This window comes from Lagenorhynchus albirostris, chromosome 8 (assembly GCF_949774975.1).
Source record: "Lagenorhynchus albirostris chromosome 8, mLagAlb1.1, whole genome shotgun sequence".
In the NCBI taxonomy this organism is placed as follows: domain Eukaryota; kingdom Metazoa; phylum Chordata; class Mammalia; order Artiodactyla; family Delphinidae; genus Lagenorhynchus; species Lagenorhynchus albirostris.
In genome coordinates this window covers 14,249,219-14,270,173 of record NC_083102.1, presented here as the reverse complement: position 1 = coordinate 14,270,173, position 20,955 = coordinate 14,249,219, and the positions used below count along the sequence as shown (strand labels likewise).

The window sequence follows — 20,955 nt, the reverse complement described above, 5'->3', positions numbered from 1 at the left end:
ACCCAGAGAATGGATCTTGGAGAATGTCTGAAAGTCCATGACCTGGCTTTAAGAGCAGATTATGAAATTGCATCCAAAGAACAAGATTTTTTCTTTGAACTCGATGTATGTCATTTTGCTTCAAGTTAGATTATCTTTTGCAGTAAAATATTTTGAATATGGATTCATATCTCTTAATGGGAAAAGGCTCTTAGCAAATTATCTTTTTTGTGATTACATGAAGGGTAGTACTAAATTAAGATTATGTACTTTCTTGACTAACAATAGTTTTTAAAAATAGGTGAAACTGGGTATTTTAAGAAAATGTGTGAAAGTTGTGCACGTCATATATTCTTTTGAAAATTAAGCATATTCTTCCCAATTAAGGTGGTTGTGATTAAGGAAATACCATCTTAAGCAAATGTAAACAACTAATTTCTAGTGTATATAAAGCCCTTTAATTACTGAATTTTTATTCGTATTTATTTTTGTATTTGTAAATATATATGTAGAGAGAGGGAGGATATTAAGGACAATGTTGGTTTTTTTGTAAAACTAATAGAAGAAATATTAGAGGAAATAGAAGGTACAATTTAGGTATCTAAAGGGCTCAAACTCTTGACTTTTTTTTTTTATACAAACCTGAGAATAATTGGGACTTTTTTTTTAATAGAAAACGTACCAATCAGCATTACGTAAAACATACTGATGACCATAAACCTTTTATGTTTTATCAGTGAGGTAGTAGATGTTTCATTTGGTTTGGGAGATAAAGTAGTAAATAGCGCCCCCCCATCTACTTTTTTGAACTTCCAGGAATTTCTGCTAACGGAAATGAAGTCATCAATGTAAACATAATTTAATATGGGGCTGGAGCAGTCAGGGAAACACCTTAAAGTGATTGTGTTATGATTTAATCTACACTGGGCATAAAATACAGCAGAAATTCACCATGTAGATGCAGGGGTATGGTGTTTTCAATCTTTTTCTCTTATGGTATGGTAGTACATTGTTTTTACATATCAAGTATCTACAGATTAAATTTCTAGAAACAGAATAACTGAGTCAAAGGCCAGTTTTGCCTGGTTGCCCTCCATGAGAATTATCAATTTATACTCCCACCAGTATGTATGAAATTATCTATTTCCCATAGGCCACATAGTGTGCTGTCAAGATTTCTGTGTAGCTTTGATAGATGAAATGTGAAATATAGTGTAATTTTAATTGGCATTTCTCTTATGAGTGAGTTTGAAAAAATTTTATAGATTTAAGATCTGGTTTTATTTCCCTTTCATTGAACTGTCAGTGTACATTTTGCAGGGGGTGGGTGCTATTTGCTAATCTTGGATGTTAGTATTTTTCTAATTGATTTGCACTGACTCTTTACAGATAACGAAAATTAGTCCCTTTTCTCAGATAATACATTGCAATTTTTTCCTATTTCTTTTTTGGTAGTTGTGAGTCTTGCAAAATGTTTGTATAGTTGTCCAATTTATTAATCTTTTAAAAATCTATTCGATTAATTCAAAAGGCCTTCCCTATCCTGATGTGATGAGAATTCTATCTCATGATTTCTTCTGGAATTTTTATGGCTTTGTTTTATATATTTAAATCTGTGATCCAACTTAAATTTATTCTGTTATAAGGAATTGAGGTATAGATCTCCCTTTTTCCAGATAGCTGCTTAGTTGACCCAGCACTATTTATGGATTAGTTCATCTTTTTTTAAAGATAAAATTTAAACTAAAAGAATTAAATAGCTGTTTGTTTCTCATCACAGATAAAAGGTTTTATTTTGCATTTTCATGAAATTCATGGGTTAATCAACCATTTTTAGAATTTGATATGTGTTGAATAAATTTTTATTTTTAAACATTTGTGTTTTGAATTAGTTGTATTTCTCTACAGTAAGATATGAAAGTCTAAATCGGTTGGTTTGGGAATAAATCTTCAAAGTTTACTTTTAAATGAATTATTATTTAATTATAGATATATTAATATATGCCCGATGAGTGTCTTTTATATAAATATTGACCTGGATTTTTGCAGTGTAGACACTTCTAAAATTCTCAGTGGTTTATTCTTTGAGAAAAGGGCAAGTTTTTCTGATTGTAACATTTTCATTGTGAAAAATTTGAAAAGCACATGAAAACAGATTATTAAAAATTATCCGTATATTCAGAAATAATTACTGTTAACATTTAATGTATGCTCTTCCATTTTTTCTATGCTACTTTATTTTACAAAAATGAGATCTTGCTGCATTTAACGTTTTGTAACTTTTTATTTACAAATAAATCATGACCATTTTCTTATATCCTTAACGTGTTCTACTAACACCTTTTTTAAATGGCTGAGGATTAAATTTTCCAAGTGTTACCTGGATATTTAGGGTATTTACAACTTTTCACCATTAAAAATAACACTGTGAAGAACATCTTTGAATATTAATTCCTCCATATACCTCTGATTACTTTCCTTTTTTTTAAAATTTTATTTATTTATTTATATTTATTTATGGCTGTGTTGGGTCTTCGTTTCTGTGCGAGGGCTTTCTCTAGTTGTGGCAAGCGGGGGCTACTCTTCATCGCAGTGCGCGGGCCTCTCACTATCGTGGCCTCTCCCGTTGCGGAGCACAGGCTCTGGACGTGCAGGCTCAGCGGCCATGGCTCACGGGGCTAGTTGCTCCGCGGCATGTGGGATCCTCCCAGACCAGGGCTCCAGCCCGTGTCCCCTGCATTGGCAGGCAGATTCTCAACCACTGCGCCACCAGGGAAGCCCTGATTACTTTCTTAAAACAGATTTCTAGAAGTAAAATTACTAAGTCGGGTCATTTTTAAAGCTTTTGATAACGATTACCTTGGTGCCTTTTTATAAAGGCTGTGCTAGCTTGTGCTTCCTTCAGCAGAGCGTGAGAGTGGCAGTTTCCTTATAGCCTTACCTTTCCTGGGAATTATTTATGTCTATTCTTTGTCAATTTGATAGATGATGAATAGGTTTTCAATTTGTAACTGAACCCAGTTTTGTTATTTTTTTATTCCCATGGTAGCATTTTAAATAATAAAGTTTAACTTGTGAGTAAAGATACTCATGAATAAGATGATTTCTCTTGCAGTAATTGTCTTTTAATTAAACTTTGTAGGCTATGGATCATCTGCAGTCGTTCATTGCAGACTGTGATCGAAGAACAGAAGTGGCTAAGAAACGATTAGCAGAAACTCAGGAAGAGATCAGTGCTGAAGTTGCAGCAAAGGTAAGATTTTCAGTCATTTCATTAATACAAAGTATAGTTCTACCTCACTACTTTTGTTTTAACTTTTTATTTTGAAATAATTACATTCATAGGAGATTGCAAAGACATATATAGGGAAATTTTACATACTCTTCCTTTAGCCTCCCCTAGGTTAACATCTTGCACAACTACAGTACAGTATCATAAGCCAATAAATTGGTATTGGGCCAATCCTTACATTTAATTCAGATTTCACCAGTTAGGCGTATGTGTGTATAGCTCTATGCAGTTTCATCATGTGTTCCTTGGGTAACTACCACCATAATTAAGTTACTTAACTGTGTAGCATCACCACATACTCCCTTGTGTTACCCCTTTAGAGCCACACCCATTCCCCACTAGGCCCTGGCCACCACTAATGTATTTTCCATCTCTATAATTATGTAATATCATTGAATATTATGTAAGTGGAATCATGCAGTATGTATCCTTTTGAGACTGGCTTTTTTCACTCAACACAACTTCCTTACTATTCATACAGGTTGTTCATCAGTAGTTCATTCCTTTTTATTTTTGAGTATTCCATGGTATGTATATACCACAGGTTAACCATTCATATATTGAAGGACATTTGGGAAGGACATTGCGGTTATTGGCTAATACCAATAAAGCTGCAGTAAATCTTTACGTACAGATTTTTGTGCGGACATACGTTTTCATTTCTGTGGGATAAATGCCCAAGGATACAGTTATTGGATCATTTAGTAAATATACTTTTAGTTTTGAAAGCAAGTGCCAAACTGTTTTCTAGAGTGGCTGCACCATTTTACATTGCTGCCAGCAGTGTTAGTGACCCAGCTTCTCCACATCATGCCAGCGTTTGATGGTGTCACTATGTTTCTTTCTTCTCTTTTTTTTGGCCGTGCGGTGTGGCATGTGGGATTTTAGTTCCCCGACCAGGGATCAAACCTGTGCCCCCTGCATTGGGAGTGTGGAGTCTTAACCACTGGACCGTCAGGGAAGTGCCACTGTGTTTCATTTTAATCATTCTGAAAGGTGTGTGGGGATACCTCACTGCAGTTTCAGTTTGCATTTCCCTAATGACTACTGATGCTGAACATTTTTTTCACGTGCTTATTTGCCAACTGTATAACCTCTTTTGTATAACCTCTTCAGTGAAATGTTTGTGTATGTCTTATGCCCATTTTCCAAATGGATTGCTCATATTTTTAATGTTGAGTTTTGAGTATTCTTCAGATGTTCTACGCTACTCACTACCTTTTAAAAATGTTTTGCTGACTACTTATATGCAAAATGTAAATAGAAACGTACAGTGAACCCCAATGGATTCGAAGCCATCAGTCTTGTGCTATTGTTTCATTATTTTAAAAGCAAATTCTAGACGTCATATCATTTCACCTCTTAAACATAACCACAAAATTACATCCATAAAGGTAACAATTTTTAAAAATTATCCAGTATCCAGAATGTGTTCATTTTTCCTGTGTAGAGTTGGTTTGTTGAATCAGAATTCGAAGTCCACATATGGACTTCTGTTGGTTTGACTTTACTACTTTATTTAGTAGCGTCCGGCACATTTTATGAAAACGCAGAATGGAGACAAAGGTACTCAGTAGTTTAGGTGACGTGATCAAATACAGTGCTCATATATGTGTGTACAAAGGGACATGGATTCCTTTGTTTGAGGAGAGGGTTACCTTTAACCAACTTTTTCTGGAAAGTTCCCTTAAGATGGGGACTCTAAAGATGGGTATCCTAAAGTACAAGGAATCTCATTTCTCATGGTTGAAAGAGATCCACAGGTGTTGGCTAGACCCCAGCTGTATTGATTTATACAGTATTGTATTGGTTATATATCACCACAAAAATGCTGTTTAACAGACTACCTCAAAACTTAAAACATTAAATATTTATGTAGCCCATGAGTCTATAATCAGTGACTTAGGCTGAACTTGACTGGGCAGTCATTCCTGTCTCAGCTGGGCTCACTCACATGTCTTCCAGTCGGCTGGAGGCTGCTGAACTATGGCCTAGAAGGCTAGCCTGGCCATGTTCCCATGGTGGTAGCAGAGGTGCAAAAGTATCAAGCCCAGTCATACAAGCATTTTTTAAGCCTTCCCCTATGTCATATCTGCTACCGTCCTGTTAACCAAAGCCAGTTACATGGCCAGGTTCAGAGTCAGCATATGATGGTACTCAGTTACGTAGCAAAGGGCACAGATGCAGGAAGGGTGAAGAGTTTTGGTCGTTAATGCAGTCATTCTGTGGCAGGTATTTACAGAAGATAACATTTTGTTAAAAGTGGTAGGGTAATGATAACAGTTGGGGATTTCTTTGAGGGACAAATATATTGGATTGAGGTAAATTTAAGAAGGAAAGATTACTGGCACAGTACTTCGTTGGGACTGGATGTCCATTTCAGATCCAAACCTTCTGTGCAGAACTTGCCTGGTAGTCCAGCGGTTAAGAATCCTTCTTCCAATGCAGGGGGCACGGGTTTGATCCCTGGTGAGGGAACTAAGATCCCACATGCCATGGGGCAACTAAGCCCACGCGCTGCAATGACTGAGCCCGCACTCCACAACTAAGACCCAGTGCAGCCAAAGGCGAAAACAAAAACTTCTTTACTAATATTATTGGCCACACAGGCTGAGTACTTATTTTGTAGCCAAAGTAAAGACTGTGTTTATGTTATCATATGCTGTTAAAACAATAAGAATGAACTAGATTCCCACGATGATGGTGGTGGTGAGGAGGAGGCATATCAAAACGCAAGGCAAGAATTAATCCTAATGGAAAGACATGGACTAAGAGAGAAGGGTGCCATGTTTGTCTCCTGAGTATCAGTAACGTGCTGCGAGCATGTACAGGCACGTTTTCTCGTTTCTCACAACTTTGTGAGATTATCCGTACTTCTCAGATGAGGAAGTAGATTCAGTTACGTAATATGGCCAATATTGCATGGCTGTCAATTGGTTTGGCAGTTGGACTCTAAAGCCATATCTTTGCTTTAAAGAACATCCTCCAGTTCATTTCTTTTACTCATGTTTGAGCGTATGCTATTTCTTGGGCATTGGAAATACAAAAATGGTATATAGATATCTTTAAAGTGGTGTGATATATATAAAAGTAATGGTCATAGAAGACACAAAGATGGCACAAAGGAGGGTATTGCCCTCTCTGCTTAAGTGTCTTAAGTGAGGGTAAGGTGTGGTGATTGATTGTTCACCAGTGCTTCACATAATAGACTCTTGAGTTGAATCTTACTGAATAGACAGACATACACTAGGCAGGTAAGGGAGGTAATGGACGACATCGCAGGAAGAGGGAGCAGTACGTGCAAAGTCACAGAGGAAGAAAACAACAGGGTAAGTTTGGGAAACTAAATATAAGTGTAGATTTGTTGTGAAGTTGGAGAACAGAAAGAGATAGTTTGGAAAGGTACAGAGAGCCAAATTGTGTACAAAAATGTGTTTTATACTTGGAATGCACTGCCGGAGCAGAGGTTGAGAAGTAATAGTTACATTGAGATCAGTTGTACCCCTGAATTCACTGAAGTAAAGGCAGGCAGGCTCAAAACATCTTGATGTCCCACCAGTTCATTTATGATATGCTCAGAAAGCATTAGTTACACTCATATTGCCTTAGATAATTTATGTCTTTTATGCAATATTTTGAACTTTGGTACATTCTGCTTTTTATTCATGATCTTTCCTGATTCTCTGCAGGCAGAACGTGTTCATGAGTTAAATGAAGAAATCGGTAAATTGTTGGCTAAGGTGGAACAGCTAGGAGCTGAAGGGAATGTGGAGGAATCCCAGAAAGTAATGGATGAAGTAGAGAAAGCACGGGCAAAGAAAAGAGAAGCAGAGGTAACTAAATTCTTTATGGTAGTTTATAGAGCCTTAGTGTCTGTACTTCCTAAAGAACATATATTTGACTAGAAATTATTGAAAAATTACTACTATTAAAGGAAATTTAAACCAGTTTAAAAATATTTAACTAGTTTGTATCATACTAATGGGTTGTATATCAAAATTAGTGGTTGTTTTGGAATTTAGAGTCATTGATCCTATTGAAATTTATAACTAGTAAATGAAATTAACTAAACTAGCTAGTCATACACAACAGTCTCACACACAATCCACACACGTGCAGTCTTCATATACATGGGCACTGTGATACCCTACCCCCTACTCCATGGCCCATGCAACTATAGTATTCTCCCTTCTTACTTAGTACAGTCTGCTAACACATTGGGAGCCTCCTCTCATTCTTCCTCCACAGCACAGATCAAAATCTGATATCCTGCAGACAAAGTTCTATTTTGTTTGGTCCCCCTGATATTTTTTAGAAAATCGAATGCCTTTGGATGAAAGTGTACTTTCCCCTTTACCATAGTCTCCATTGTTCCTAACTGTATCACACCTGGGTTTAAGTTTTTCTTACTATCTAGCCTTTTAAGGCAGAAGCTCAGATAATTGGTTTATTTTTTAATTTTATTGAAGTATACTTTATTTACAGTGTGTTAATTTCTGCTATGTAGCAAAGTGACTCAGTTATACATATGTATTGTTTTCTATTCTGTTTTATCACAGGATATTGAATACAGTTCCCTGTGCTCTACAGTAGGACCTTGTTGTTTATTGCATCCTATGTATACTAGTTTGCACCTGCTAATCCCAAGCTCCCAATCCTCCCTCCCCACACCCCTTAGATCATTGATTTTAGACCATTTAATGCTGTAAGTTTTCTTCTAAGCACGATGGTAGCTTAGAAGGTATGAAACAGATTTTCATATATTGTGTTTTTATTTTCATTCATTTCTAAATACTTGCTAATATTGCTTTGTGATTTCTTTTTTAACTTGTGGGTTTTGAAGGCATGTGTTTAGTTTTTACATATTTGGATTTGTTTTTTGTTTGTTCTTTTCAGATTTTTTCTGTTAATTTTAATTCAATTCTGTTGTGGTCAGAGAACATGTGGTGTGATTTCAGTTTTCTTAAATATGTCAATACTTGTTTTGTGGCCCTGCATATGGTCTGTCTTGGTGAACTTTCCATCTGTACTTGAGAAGAATGATATTCTGCCTTGTTAAGTGGAGTGTTCTATAAATGTCAATTGAGTCAAGGTAGTTAATAGATTTTTTCAAGTCTTCTGTATCCTATTGAGTTTTCTGCCTATGAGAGGAGTGTTGAAGTCTCTATAGTTGTGGATTTGTTTATTTATGCTTTTCATTTTGTCAGTTTTTGTTTTATTTTGAAGCTCTGTTATTAGGCTAATAGACATTTAGGAGTGTTGTATCTTTTGATTAATTTAACCCTTTATTATTTTGACATGTCCTTCTCTGTCCCTGTTAATGTCCCTTGTTTTGAAATCTCCTTTATCTTACGTTAATAAAAGACTCTCCAGCTTTCTTCATAAGTTAAGTTGTGTACTATAAACCCTAGAGAAACCACTGGAGGGGAGAAAAGAGTTATAACTAATAGTAGCAATAAAATGGAATCCTAAAAAATACTTAATCCAAAAGAAAGGCAGGAGAAAAGGAACAAACAACAGATTGGACATATAGAAAATAAATAGTGGCATGGTAGACTTAAACCCAGTGTACCAATAATTACATTAAATGTAAATGGTCTCAACAATCCAATTAAAAAGCAGAGATTGTGAGACTAGATTTAAAACAAAACAAAACAACAACAAAAAACCCCCACAAGACTTAGCTATATACTAGCTACGAGAAACCCACTCTAAATACAAAGACACAGATTAAAGGTTCTAGGCTGGGAAAAGATATACCAAGTAGCCATTCTAGATAGTTTTAATGTGTTAATATCAGGATTTCTTGAAATGTAGTTAATATCAATCCAGAAAATAAATACTATGAATTTTAAAATGCACAAAGTATTTTATAGCTAGTTTATTTCCCCAGAAGACTCTTGGGTAATGAAGCCAGCAATCATTATTACTTTCCTTCCATATATTGGAGTTTTCATAAAACTTCATATATATACACTTGGTGATTTACTAGTATTACCCAGTAGCTCAATATTGTTAGCCTGTTATGTATTATCAGTTGATTTTTACTTAGGACAGTGCATTAAAATGTTTACTTTCCTATTATAGATTGTGTTCAACTGTACGTAATAGGAAACTTAACTTACAATGACTGAACCAAAGAAGGGTTTTGTTTTTCTCATTTAATAAATACTTGAGGTTAGGAAGCCTGGGGCTGGTACAGTAGCTCCATGATGCCATCTAGCATACAAGCTACTTCTAACTTTAAGTTCAGCCATCCTTACTATGTGGATTCATCTTTATGCTTATCAGTTTGTGGTAGCACTATGCCCACTAAGCCTAAAGCCTTTCCTCTATGCGTAAGTAGAAAGAGGAGGAATAACAAGGCACAAAAGTTGAGTTGACTCGTCTTGTGTGTTGTGTTTTCAGTTTTCCTTTTTAAAATTTTTTTATTTTGAAATATTTTAAGAAAAGTTAACACATCGTGTGAAGAATTCCCCTATGTCCTTCACTCAGACTCTTCAACATTTTACCACATTTGCTTTATCATTTCTTCCTACATGAGTGTGTGTGTATATTTTAACTGTTTGACAATAAGTTATAAATATGCTGCCTCTTTATCCCTAGATACTTCAATGTGTATTTCTTAAAAACAAGGATATTTTATTATATAACCACAGTACAGTTATCTGAATTAAGAAGTAACATTGATACAGTACTATTAATTAATCTGAAGACTTTGTTCAGTTTTTGCCAGTTGTCCCAATAATGTTCGTTTCGAGAAAAGAAAATTTTTTTTGTTTAAGATCCAGTCCAGGATCACGTATTGCATTTAGTTATGTTTCTCTAGAGTCTAATATAATCTGGTACCTCAGTCTTCGTTTTACATGATCTTGACAGTTTTGAAAAGTATAGGCTAGTTATTCTGTAAAATGGATTTGTCTAGTATTTCTTTCTCATTAGATTTTTGAGAGGAATACCACTGAAATAATGCTACAGCCTTATCAAAAGGCATGTGTTAGTGGTTTGTTCATTTCTGGTGATGTTACCTATTTTTCCACTGTGAAGTTACTGTGTTTCCCTTTTGTAATTAATAAGTGTCTTGGTATTGACATTGTAAGTATTCTGTTTTCCATTGCTTCTTGATCCACAGGTTATAGCAGCTGTTGATGATTTTCGTCTGAATCTGTTGACTCCTTTTTAAAGAACTTTCCTGTAGATTCTGTCAAGCAGTGTCCACTTATATCTCCTTAGCAAAAGCTACATGGAAGCTTGGAAATGTAATGTTTTTAGCTGGCCATGCTGCTGCCTCAAACAAAAATCAGAATCCTGTTAATAAGGAAAAAGAGTAGAGTGGATACGCAAATCCACTAATATTTATTATTTCATTAATGAACTTAATATAAATAAAATGATTTGAGTACAAGACATCTTAATCTCCATAAGACACCTTTCATCTTTGTCTCTAGAGCTACTCTGTTTGATGGGAAGTCTTATCATTTGTACACCCTGTCTGCATTTACATAGGGGGGAAATGATATGTGGGCAGGAAGGCAGTGGAAGGAAGCTGTAATAGTATGGAAGACATGCAGTCCTTTTCCCCAAGCATGAGCGACTGCTGCTTCCTTGATCCTTCACTGATGTATACTTTTGGGGTTGCTACATCTCATTTTTAACGAAAATTATAGAAAACAGAACATTGAGAAAGCCTTCTAAGAAAGTTGTATCATGTTACTGTTATGGTATTTCTTGACAAAAGAGGCTTTGATCTTTCATTTCCAATGGAGAAGTCCCGAGGACAGAGGATTGGGGTAATGGGGAATCTGTAATATTTGTGACAAAATAGTCATGCTTTTGTGTGTTCATTAGAAACATTTTTGGTATAAACATAGTGTATTTTGTGTAATTGTATGATTTTAATGCAGTTTATATGAACATTGTTTCTGTCACTTTTGTTTAGGAAGTTTATCGGAATTCTATGCCAGCTTCCAGTTTCCAGCAGCAGAAACTTCGAGTCTGTGAAGTTTGCTCTGCCTATTTAGGTCTTCATGATAATGACAGACGACTGGCTGATCATTTTGGGGGTAAACTGCACCTGGGATTTATTGAAATAAGAGAGAAGCTTGAAGAATTAAAGGTACATTGGTAAATTAATATCCCTCACTTTATCCAATATAGCCACTCATTCTTTTGATCTGTGTAAGTTGTCTTTTTGTGTAGTATTCTTGATTGTGATTCAAGACTATTCTTTTTTTTTTTTTCAAGACTATTCTTAACTGTGATTCTGTTAACAATTCATACTGAATAGTGTAGGATTGTAAATGGAAATACCAGCTTGTTTAATGGATGATATCTGAGAAACATACTCTGGGAGGAAGTACTGTTTTGTCTTGGATACGATGTTGAATTAGGGAGGAACCTTGCAAACTGGGTTCTAAAATAATGCCTAAAATTTCCAGTGATACTTTCTTTTTTTAATAAAACGAATAGTAATTTAGTATGATGTTTACTTTAAAGGAAGATTGAAAAAATGATCCAATATTTATTTGAAATATTTTGCATTTCACTAAATAGCAAACTGGTAGGACCTCTAGTTTTATGCTTTTGCCCCCATTTCAGAAAGGACTTAGAAACCAATTTTTTAAAAAGGACAATCACTGTCGATTAAATATATAGGCTGTTGTGAGAAAGGCAACACAGCTCTTATTCGTCTGCTGAGTTCTGAAAAGATAAGCAAACAAAAAAAAGGTTATTTCTAAAGAGGTGAACATAAGCAGAGTCAATGGAAAGGATCAATTTACTTTTCAACAATCTGATGTGGCTAGTTTTTTAAAAAAATGGTGGCACTGTAGCATTTTGTCATGAACTGAGGACTGTCTCAAAGATGGGAAACACTGGGAAGTGACTTTTTGTGCAGTTATCACTGAAATTAACCCAGGATCCATAGTTTGACATTTAAAATAATGTGGAATCAGAATCACCTAGACACGTCTCCATATTTGTAGTTAACTGTGAGCTCGTCTCAGTATTCGGAGTAGCTAGGATGACCTTGGGTAAAGTTTTTGAAATTACAAAGAGAGTTTCACTATAGCAAATGATTGTTTGGATTGAAGTTAAAACTCAAAAATGGTACCTAATTGGGAACCTTTGCAAATATAGACCTAGCAACAGAACTGTTTAGCATTTCACTGGTACTTTTTAAAAGCAGCAGCCTCAGGATTGTAACTAGAAGTCAACAGAAGACATTTCTATATTGGAAATCTTTAAAGAGTTTAGAATTCAGAAGACGTTAAGAGGAGAAGAATCTCGTGAAAGTGACTTTGAAATATTAAGAAGTCATGGAGAAACATGAAATTTTATATGGAAGGGGGGAAAGAGTTTGGAAACCAGACTTGTAAGCTTAATGATTATACCTGACAAAACTTCAAAATGAATTCTTATTAAAAACTTTTTAATGTTAGATATGGTAAAGTTTAGGATAATGCTCACTAAGAATGGGCCCAGTAAATAATGCTTCTCATTTAGTATTATTTGAACTGTCATTGTTTTTTAAGAGAGTTGTAGCTGAGAAGCAGGAGAAAAGAAACCAGGAACGCCTGAAAAGAAGAGAAGAAAGGGAGAGAGAAGAAAGGGAGAAGCTGAGGAGGTATGGAGTAATTGAGTAGTCCAAGTATCTGAAGTTGAACATCCCTGGTTCTAAAAAGAGATGTGATTATACAAGGTTGTAGATGTTAATAAATCTGGACATGAGAAATTTCTGTTTACTCTTAAAAATATTACCATGTGAAACAATGTTTATTCAAGTATGTTAACTTATGGCTGTTTAAGTTAAGGAGATTTCCTTCAAAATGTATGGAAGAGGGAATAATGATTGCTTCACATCTGTATGTTTAGTAAGATATATAACAAGGCCCTTTTCTAGCCCTCTGATTTTCATAATGGGCTAGCTTTGTACCAGGCTGGCATGGAACTATTTTATGACATATACTTGTTGATAGAAGGTTTGGGTATTTTTTTGTCCGCTTCTTTCATTGATTATTTTACATTGTACTTCGATTCTGTATTTCTTCAGTTTAGGAGCTATAAACTGTTAAAATTTTTATTCGTTTATTAATAGCTAAACGTGCACAATTCTTTTTATATTGACATTAGTTGATAAAATCATATTCTTCATATTTAGAATGTTTACATGTTCTGGGTCACTTTTACACATTGGCAGCAAGTTGTGTGGCATCATGTTTATAAATTCAGCAATTTTCAGATGGGAGGGGTATGCCACAAAACATTTACGTGTAGTTCTAACTTAATAGTGTTCCCTTAATTGTATTACGTATCTCTGAAATTTAAATACCTTCTCTTCAGCAGATGTCCCTAAATTAATTAAAATCTTTGATAATACAGGACTAGGTTATGTCAGCTTCTTTCAAGCTTTGATCCTGTTACACTCAGTCTATTTCAGGACATTTAAACTGACTTCATTTGTGTTACATGGCTTGTAACAGGTAATCTTTTTGCACTGTAATGACAAAACAAAACAAAGCTACATATGGACATGTTCCTGTTTAGAGGAACTGCTGTCATTCTTCCGTTGATACATATGTTCTTCATTTCCTGGTAAATTTTACCTCAGAGCTTTATCTCTGTTCTCTTTTGTGTATACTAAGTTTCTGTGGAAATATTGCCCAGTATTGTAATATTTAAGACAATATGAATGGTATTTGAAATCTCAGTTTAAGCTAAAATTCAACAGAATATAGTGCCACTAGTATAAACTATTGAACTGAGGTGATAGTCAAATGAAAAACAAAATTCTTTGCAGGACTACATTTTCACATATGTAAAGTTAATGAGAAAGTACATCACATCTTACTCCTTTAATGACAAATGGCAAATTGCCTTTAACATTAGTTATAAAATGTTAACACTGTTTCAGAAATGGACCTAAGTATGGAAGATGAGGAAATTACTAGTAAGTAGAAAATGACACACAAAATGGGATTCCACCTATGGTATTGAAAAGGATAATGATAAAAATTACTGTCACTTGATGCTTATGATGTGTCAGCCACTGCACTAAAAATTTACCTATATTCATCTAATACTTGAAAGCCCCCTGTGAAATTGTTATTACTATCCCTCTTTTGCAAATGACAGACTAAGCTGAGGGAAGATACATAATCTGCCCAGGCCACACAGATAGTGAGTGATGGAAACAGTTAAGATTTACATCAGGCTGAATCCGAAGTCATGCTGCAACCATGGTATATATTCTCCACCAAAAACCCCCTGTGACTGACTTCCTAGTAACCGTAACGTTAGCTATTACTATCTGTTGAGCTTTAATTATGTGCTAGGAAATATGAAGAGTACTTTATATAAGAGTATTGTGTGTCATATTAAGAAACATTGTATGACTGAATTGAGTGTTCTAGGGATTATAGTGTGAGGTGATAATTACAAAGTATTGTCTCACAGATCAGAAATTTTATTCTGTTCCCAGAGGGAAAGAAGAAATGACAGAGATAAAAATAACGAATTTTTTCCAGGCTAGGAGGTGGTTTTTGGAGATTTAGTGAGTTGTGTTGTGTTTTAGTCTTCTAGGAGCATATTCGTTTTTTTAGAGCCAGGTAGCCTAGGTAAGGGGTATGCCAAAGTGGGGAAGTCTGTAAAGTTTGTGGTGCCTTTTGGAAAAATTTGTGTACATACATACAAGCCTTATATTTATAAAACTAATATAAAAATTAGAAATGAGGATGTAATTTTAACAGTACATTGTACCTTTTCTTCCTTTTTTATAGTTACTTTTCTAAAAATAGATTTTTTTTTTTTAGGTCTCGATCACATAGCAAGAATCCTAAAAGGTAGGTATTATACAAGATAAGTTGTGAAGCTGTGTTTTCCAAAGGTAGTTTTTATAGATTAAATATCTTTCTTAAAATGAGTAATTAGTACTCTTAATTCTTTTGTAGCTCACATTTGAGCAGTGTCATTTGAAAAGTTGGTCAGAAGATACTCATGAGCTACAATTTAGTTTTATCAGAGTAAAATCACAAAGTGCCCTGGAGTTACAGAGAAAGCTAAAAATATTTCAGAGCATTTTATTAAAATCTTCCTTAGAAGCTCAGAGTAAACATGTGACGGGATTTATTTTTAAAAATTAGTTTGGGTCGTACATCTAAGAAACACATTCTGAGAGGTTGTACCTGTTCAAAATATAAATAGTTGGATACATTTTGAATGAGGGAATCCATGGTGAGTTAATTAAGGGGGAAACGAAAATGTTTGCACCCAATCTAGACTTTGAGTTTATTACTTCTCCCCTTGTACAGTGATCCCAAAAAGCTTTGAAGGGGCATTTTTAAAATGCCCCTTTAAATAGAAAGAGGACAAGATAACACTTTGTTTTGACCTTTGGCACTAATACTTGTGGGCTTTGAAGCCTTTTTTTTTAATACAGTTTTTACTAGTTTCTGACAATTTTTCTCTAAGGTGAGGAAACATGGTGCACTTCATCCTTAGTTCTTCACTTGCTGTTCCCTCATTCCTGTCTTGAGCCTTTTTTTTTTTTTTAATTTATTTTTGGCTGGGTTGGGTCTTTGTTGCTGCGCGCGGGCTACTCTTTGTTGTGGTGTGCGGGCTTCTCATTGTGGTGGCTTCTCTTTGTTGCCGAGCACGGGCTCTAGGCGTGTGGGCTTCAGTAGTTGTGGCATGCGGGCTCAGTAGTTGTGGCTCTTGGGCTCTAGAGCACAGGCTCAGTAGTTGTGGCACATGGGCTTAGTTGCTCGGCAGCATGTGGGAACTTCCCAGACCAGGCCTCGAACCCGTGTCCCCTGCATTGGCAGGTGGATTCTTAACCACTGCGTCACCAGGGAAGTCCCCTGAGCCTTTCTCAAATGAGTCCATGCCTACGCAGAGTGCCCTTTCTCATTTTTTTCAAATCCTACCATTCCTTATTCAAATCACATCTTCTTTTTTGAAACCTTCTGAGTATTCTTGACTCTGAAGAGTAACTGTTTCCCAAGAACTTTTTCCCTGTAAACTAGAGCATTTGTTGTTATGAAAGAAAAACCTTATGTTTCTATTAGATGTCCTTACTACTTTTTAGCATCTTTCAGCGGTATTTCTGCTTTAAAACACTAAAAAACTAAGGCATGAAACAGGACCAGTTGTGTCAGCTAACTTATATTGTTGAGTTTTTCAATCCAGGATGAGAAGTAGAAATATTAAATGACGATACTGTTCTTTTTTACTGGTTGGTTAATGCAAGCTTCTCCCTTTGTTGAAGAGAGATTTAAACTCTTTGTACATAGAACATCTTTAGATATTCAGGCCAGAAATTTAATTTCTATTACTCTAGTCCAAGCCACTTCTTACCTCACTATTTACAATAGCCTCTTAAGCAATTTCTTAATTTCTGTTTCTGTTGTCCACTTTCCTTCGCCTCAGTCTGTTTTTTACACATCGGCCAGAATGAGTTCTTTAAAAAGTGAAATAAATCATATCAGCCCTGTCTTCAAACCCTCTAAAGGTCTTCCATTTCATTCATAGAAGTTGAAATCCTCACCATGGCTTTATAGAGTGATCAATGTGCCCTAGGGTAGTTACAGTTTATTTCTTGTCTCAGCATATTTATTAATAGCTCCCCCTTTCCCTCTGTATAATTTAATGTTGAGAGCATCCTGGTTTGAGTGACAAAGTACTTGGTCATCCTGCTTGTTAGACTCCTGATATTACTCTGCCTTGCTAATTTCATTGCAGCCAAAAGGGTTTCTTCTTTTCTTTTGACATGTTGAACTTTCTCTCACCTTAGGGCCTTTGCACCCATGCTCCCTCTACCTGAAGCAGTCTTCTCTGAGCTGGCTGATGAGCTGATTTCCTTACTTCATTTCATCTTTGCTTAAATGTGATTTTATAAGAAAAGCCTTTCCTGCCTATTCGATACAAAAGATGACCACCTTTATTTACTGCCTACGTATCTGTGTAGGCCTCGTTCCGGAGTATAAGCTCCCTGAGGTTAAGGACTGTATTTGCTGCTCAGTCTCCCCAGTTCCTAGAGCAGCGCAGTAGGCACCCAGTAAATGGTGTTACTAGACAACTAGTAAAATGAAATTACGCGCTGGGAGAAATAATTTGTCATAATAGCTCAAAGTGACTGATAAAAGAAAATATCATTTGATAAAAACGTGTATGGAATGAATTTTATCTTTTCCCTCTGTTTCTTTTCAGAAATATTTAATTGTGAAAGTACTCTATTTAGCTGTGGTCGTTGTATCATCTGAATAATGTGCTTTTGAACTCACTCTTCTCATAATTTGATTAAATACCTCATTCTTTAAAGTGACTTAAAATTTTTAAAAGAGCTTTACTGAGGTTTAATTTACACCCCATACCATAGTTTACCCACTTAAGTGTGCTGGTTAATGACTTCCGGGAAATTTAAAGTTGCACAGCTATCACAATCCGGTTTAGAATGTGTCCATCACTTTGGAAGTGGCGGCTAAAAAATTCATACCTTTCTTCCCCGTTGTTTTCCCTCAAACGTTTTACGTCCTCTATATATGCCATCCTCATCCTGGCCGCAGACACAATACACAAGTTAGTTTTGTGACCCAGCGGAGGCTACAGAAGTGTTTTTCCTTCTCTGTACACCTACAAAAAATACTTTTTTTTTTTTTGCAGTTAAAGTTCTCTAAAATGATTTATGCATGTTAATTTTTTCCTCCCAAATTATGTACTACTTGAATAGAGAACTGTCTTAACTGTTCTGATTACACTAACAAGGCACATTGGGGGCATTTAAACTTATTTCAGTGGTCATATAACCTTTTCAATTCAGCAAGTTAGTAACTTTATCCTAAACAATATTCTTTATCTTGTGTCTCCTTTCTGTCCATGTTCATCAGGTACATACTTTGTTTCTAAAGTGTACTAAAAATCTCAGAAGTTTAAATGAAATTGTCCTTAAAGCATCTAGATAATACAATCCCTGGCATGTAGTAGTGTTACAGATTGTTTCCTTCGTAAAAAATATTACTGATGTAAATTTATACAACACTGATTGACCTCTGAGAACTACTGTTTAATTTTTTTTTTACTGTTTAATTTTTATTTCAAAATTCTAGTTTGTAGTTATTAATATACCAGCAATTCATTTTAGCATAGATTTAGCTGATTTGAAATAGTATTGGCGTTAAATAAGGCTACTGAGGGATAGTTTCTCTTTAAAGAGGAGGCTTTAGTAAATGAGAAATGTAGTGCCAACTAAGCTAAAAACTAACTATCTTTTGTAGATCCAGGTCCAGAGAGCATCGCAGACATAGGTCTCGCTCCATGTCACGGGAACGGAAAAGGAGAACTCGATCCAAATCCCGGGAGAAACGCCATCGCCACAGGTCCCGCTCCAGCAGCCGTAGTCGCAGCCGCAGCCACCAGAGAAGTGGGCACAGTTCTAGAGACAGGAGCAGAGAGCGATCCAGGAGGAGGTACTGAGGTCCATAGGAGGATATGGAACTACCTTTACAGTTTAGACTTGGAATACTGGTGGTTTGAACTTGGCATCTGCTAATTTGTACACATTTGTGTGTGAGTGTATAACATTTTTTTTCCTGAATATATGGGTAGTTCAGAAAGAATATACTTATGAGCAAGAGTAAGAAATTGGAACCAATCTGTGCAGAGGTTATTGCTTTTCTCTGCTTAGTGTGTCTTGGGAAAAAGTACTTTATGGGCAAATAATTTTAGGTACCAGTACTGTTAGAGCTTTTCCAGTATGTATTGGTGAATTAGGGACTCTGAGAAGTCCTTTCATTAAGAGTTGTCTGACTTACTGTTTCTGAACTTCCTTGAGCTGGTGTACTTCTTCAGAGCAGACGTTCAGTATATTCTTGTTTATTCTGCACTATAGATATGCATTGTTATATACAGTTAGTTGGGCAGGGCAGGGCAGGTTCAGAATTTTAAAGGAAGTTAGACGTCATTGGCATGAAAATTCAAAACGTGCAAGGAGAGCAGACCCAGGGTGAGGTGTGTTTTAAGGACTTGAATATCTAATCAGGACAAAGGATTAGAATGTGGTAGAGCCTTAAGCACTCATGGTCTGTATAGACCAAGCTCCCCAAACTTCTCAGGTCCCATTATGGCCCTTAAGCCAGGTCATTTCTATGGAACAGAAACATTTTTTGAGTGCCTAGTCTCTACTAATCTTAAGTTGTCTGTGGATTACTCCACATAAAGTTCGTGATAAATTTTTAACAGCTTTCTGCAGATTTTGTTTTTTTTCCCCCCTCAGCTAGCCTTTCCCTGAAACTGCTCACAAACTGCGTTGGATATAATAGGCTCTTTTATTTATTCCTTATATTCTTGCCTTGTTCCAAGTAGGTTCCCTCCCCCACCCCCAGCTTTACTGAGGCATAATTGACAAAGTAAGTTGTAAGACATGTAAAGTGGGCATTGTGGTAATTTGCTCTACATATACATTGTGAAAGGATTCCTTCCATCTAGTTAATTAACACCTCCATCACCTCACATATATTTTTATTGTTTTTGGTGAGAACATTTAAGTTCCACTCTTAGAAAACCAAGTAGTTCTTCAGGAGACTTTAAATCAGTAATAATTGTATACCTTCTACTGTATTAAAAAAATAAGTATAATGTAGTTGAGCAGCTTTATTGAAGTGAGTTAGGACACAGGACTAATAACATCTTTGACAATAATGAGCACTGACAAAGTGCTAAACTGGATATCAGAGTAAATAATACAGGAGATTAGGTGAGGGAAGTACCAGAGTAACAACAACAAAAATGGCTTCAGGGAATAGCCTAAAACCTAGAGTGGGTATAATCCGATTGATAAAACCAGGTAGGAAAAATATTCTGGGTATTATAGGCAAATGCAGAGAATGAGCAGGGAATTGATGAGGGCAGAGCTCCACATGGTGTGAATTCTAGGCCACTTATCTCATTCTTAAAACTAGGCACACAGTACAGTGTCCAGAAAAATACATTTAAAACAATTCTTCAGGAATCTTACCTGCACTGTAAATTTTAAGAATCATTTTGCTGGTTGATAGGTCTAGATAATTTCTCTTGTCAGCTTGGCTACCTGTCATTTTTTCTGATGTCTCTGACCTCTTAAATGTCGTTTTTGGTGGTAGGGATGGAGAGAGGGCATGAAGTCTCCTCTTCTGGGACCTAGTCCCTAAGGGTTCCTCTGTTAATCAAGACATACAGGAAATTGTTCCACCATACCGCCTGACACCCCTCATCTAGTATTTTCAGCATGTTGTTAATAAAGAGGATTATTTTTGTAAAATCATTCTGTTCCCAAGAGCACTTCTAATCTTGATACTCACATTACTTTTTCAAAGCAGTATTTTGTTTTTTTTTGCCAAAAATTAGCAGACAATTGCTACTACCATCTACAGTTACTGTATAAAAGAGAATATCAAGTTATTCCTACATAGTAGTTGAGTTTAAATTTCAAGGTAAGCCCCAGTTAAAGGTCTTTTATAACTTGCCGTTCTCCTGCTCCAACTGTGAGATACTGGTCTCCAATATAAGTAGATTTTCCTTGTGGCCTTTCCGGGTAACAGTTACCCTTGGTAAATGAGAACCGTTTGCATTTTTCTGCTGCGTTCAGACACATACAGTGCAGACTTCAGAGTCAGACTACTTGGATGAAAGTGGCCTTGGCCAAATTTATCTAA

General features: G+C 35.8%; 2 protein-coding genes across 13 annotated transcripts in view; one reads left to right on the top strand and one right to left on the bottom strand.

Moving 5' to 3' along the window:
- HIPK2 (homeodomain interacting protein kinase 2) overlaps positions 1–20,955 on the bottom strand; it is a 386,834-nt gene that overhangs the window by 75,672 nt on the left and 290,207 nt on the right. The window lies entirely within an intron of this gene.
- The window catches only part of LUC7L2 (LUC7 like 2, pre-mRNA splicing factor), a 57,242-nt gene that overhangs the window by 33,558 nt on the left and 2,729 nt on the right, over positions 1–20,955 (top strand). For 11 of the 12 annotated variants that reach the window (XM_060156564.1, XM_060156566.1, XM_060156567.1 and 8 more), the window contains 7 exons: positions 7–105; positions 3,122–3,232; positions 6,961–7,104; positions 11,211–11,387; positions 12,805–12,896; positions 15,082–15,111; positions 18,541–18,732. In XM_060156564.1, coding sequence (XP_060012547.1) covers positions 7–105; positions 3,122–3,232; positions 6,961–7,104; positions 11,211–11,387; positions 12,805–12,896; positions 15,082–15,111; positions 18,541–18,732 — 845 coding nt within the window. Of the gene's footprint in view, positions 1–6; positions 106–3,121; positions 3,233–6,960; positions 7,105–11,210; positions 11,388–12,804; positions 12,897–14,404; positions 14,430–15,081; positions 15,112–18,540; positions 18,733–20,955 lie in introns of those variants that run through there. The other variant, XM_060156573.1, reaches the window with a different exon arrangement.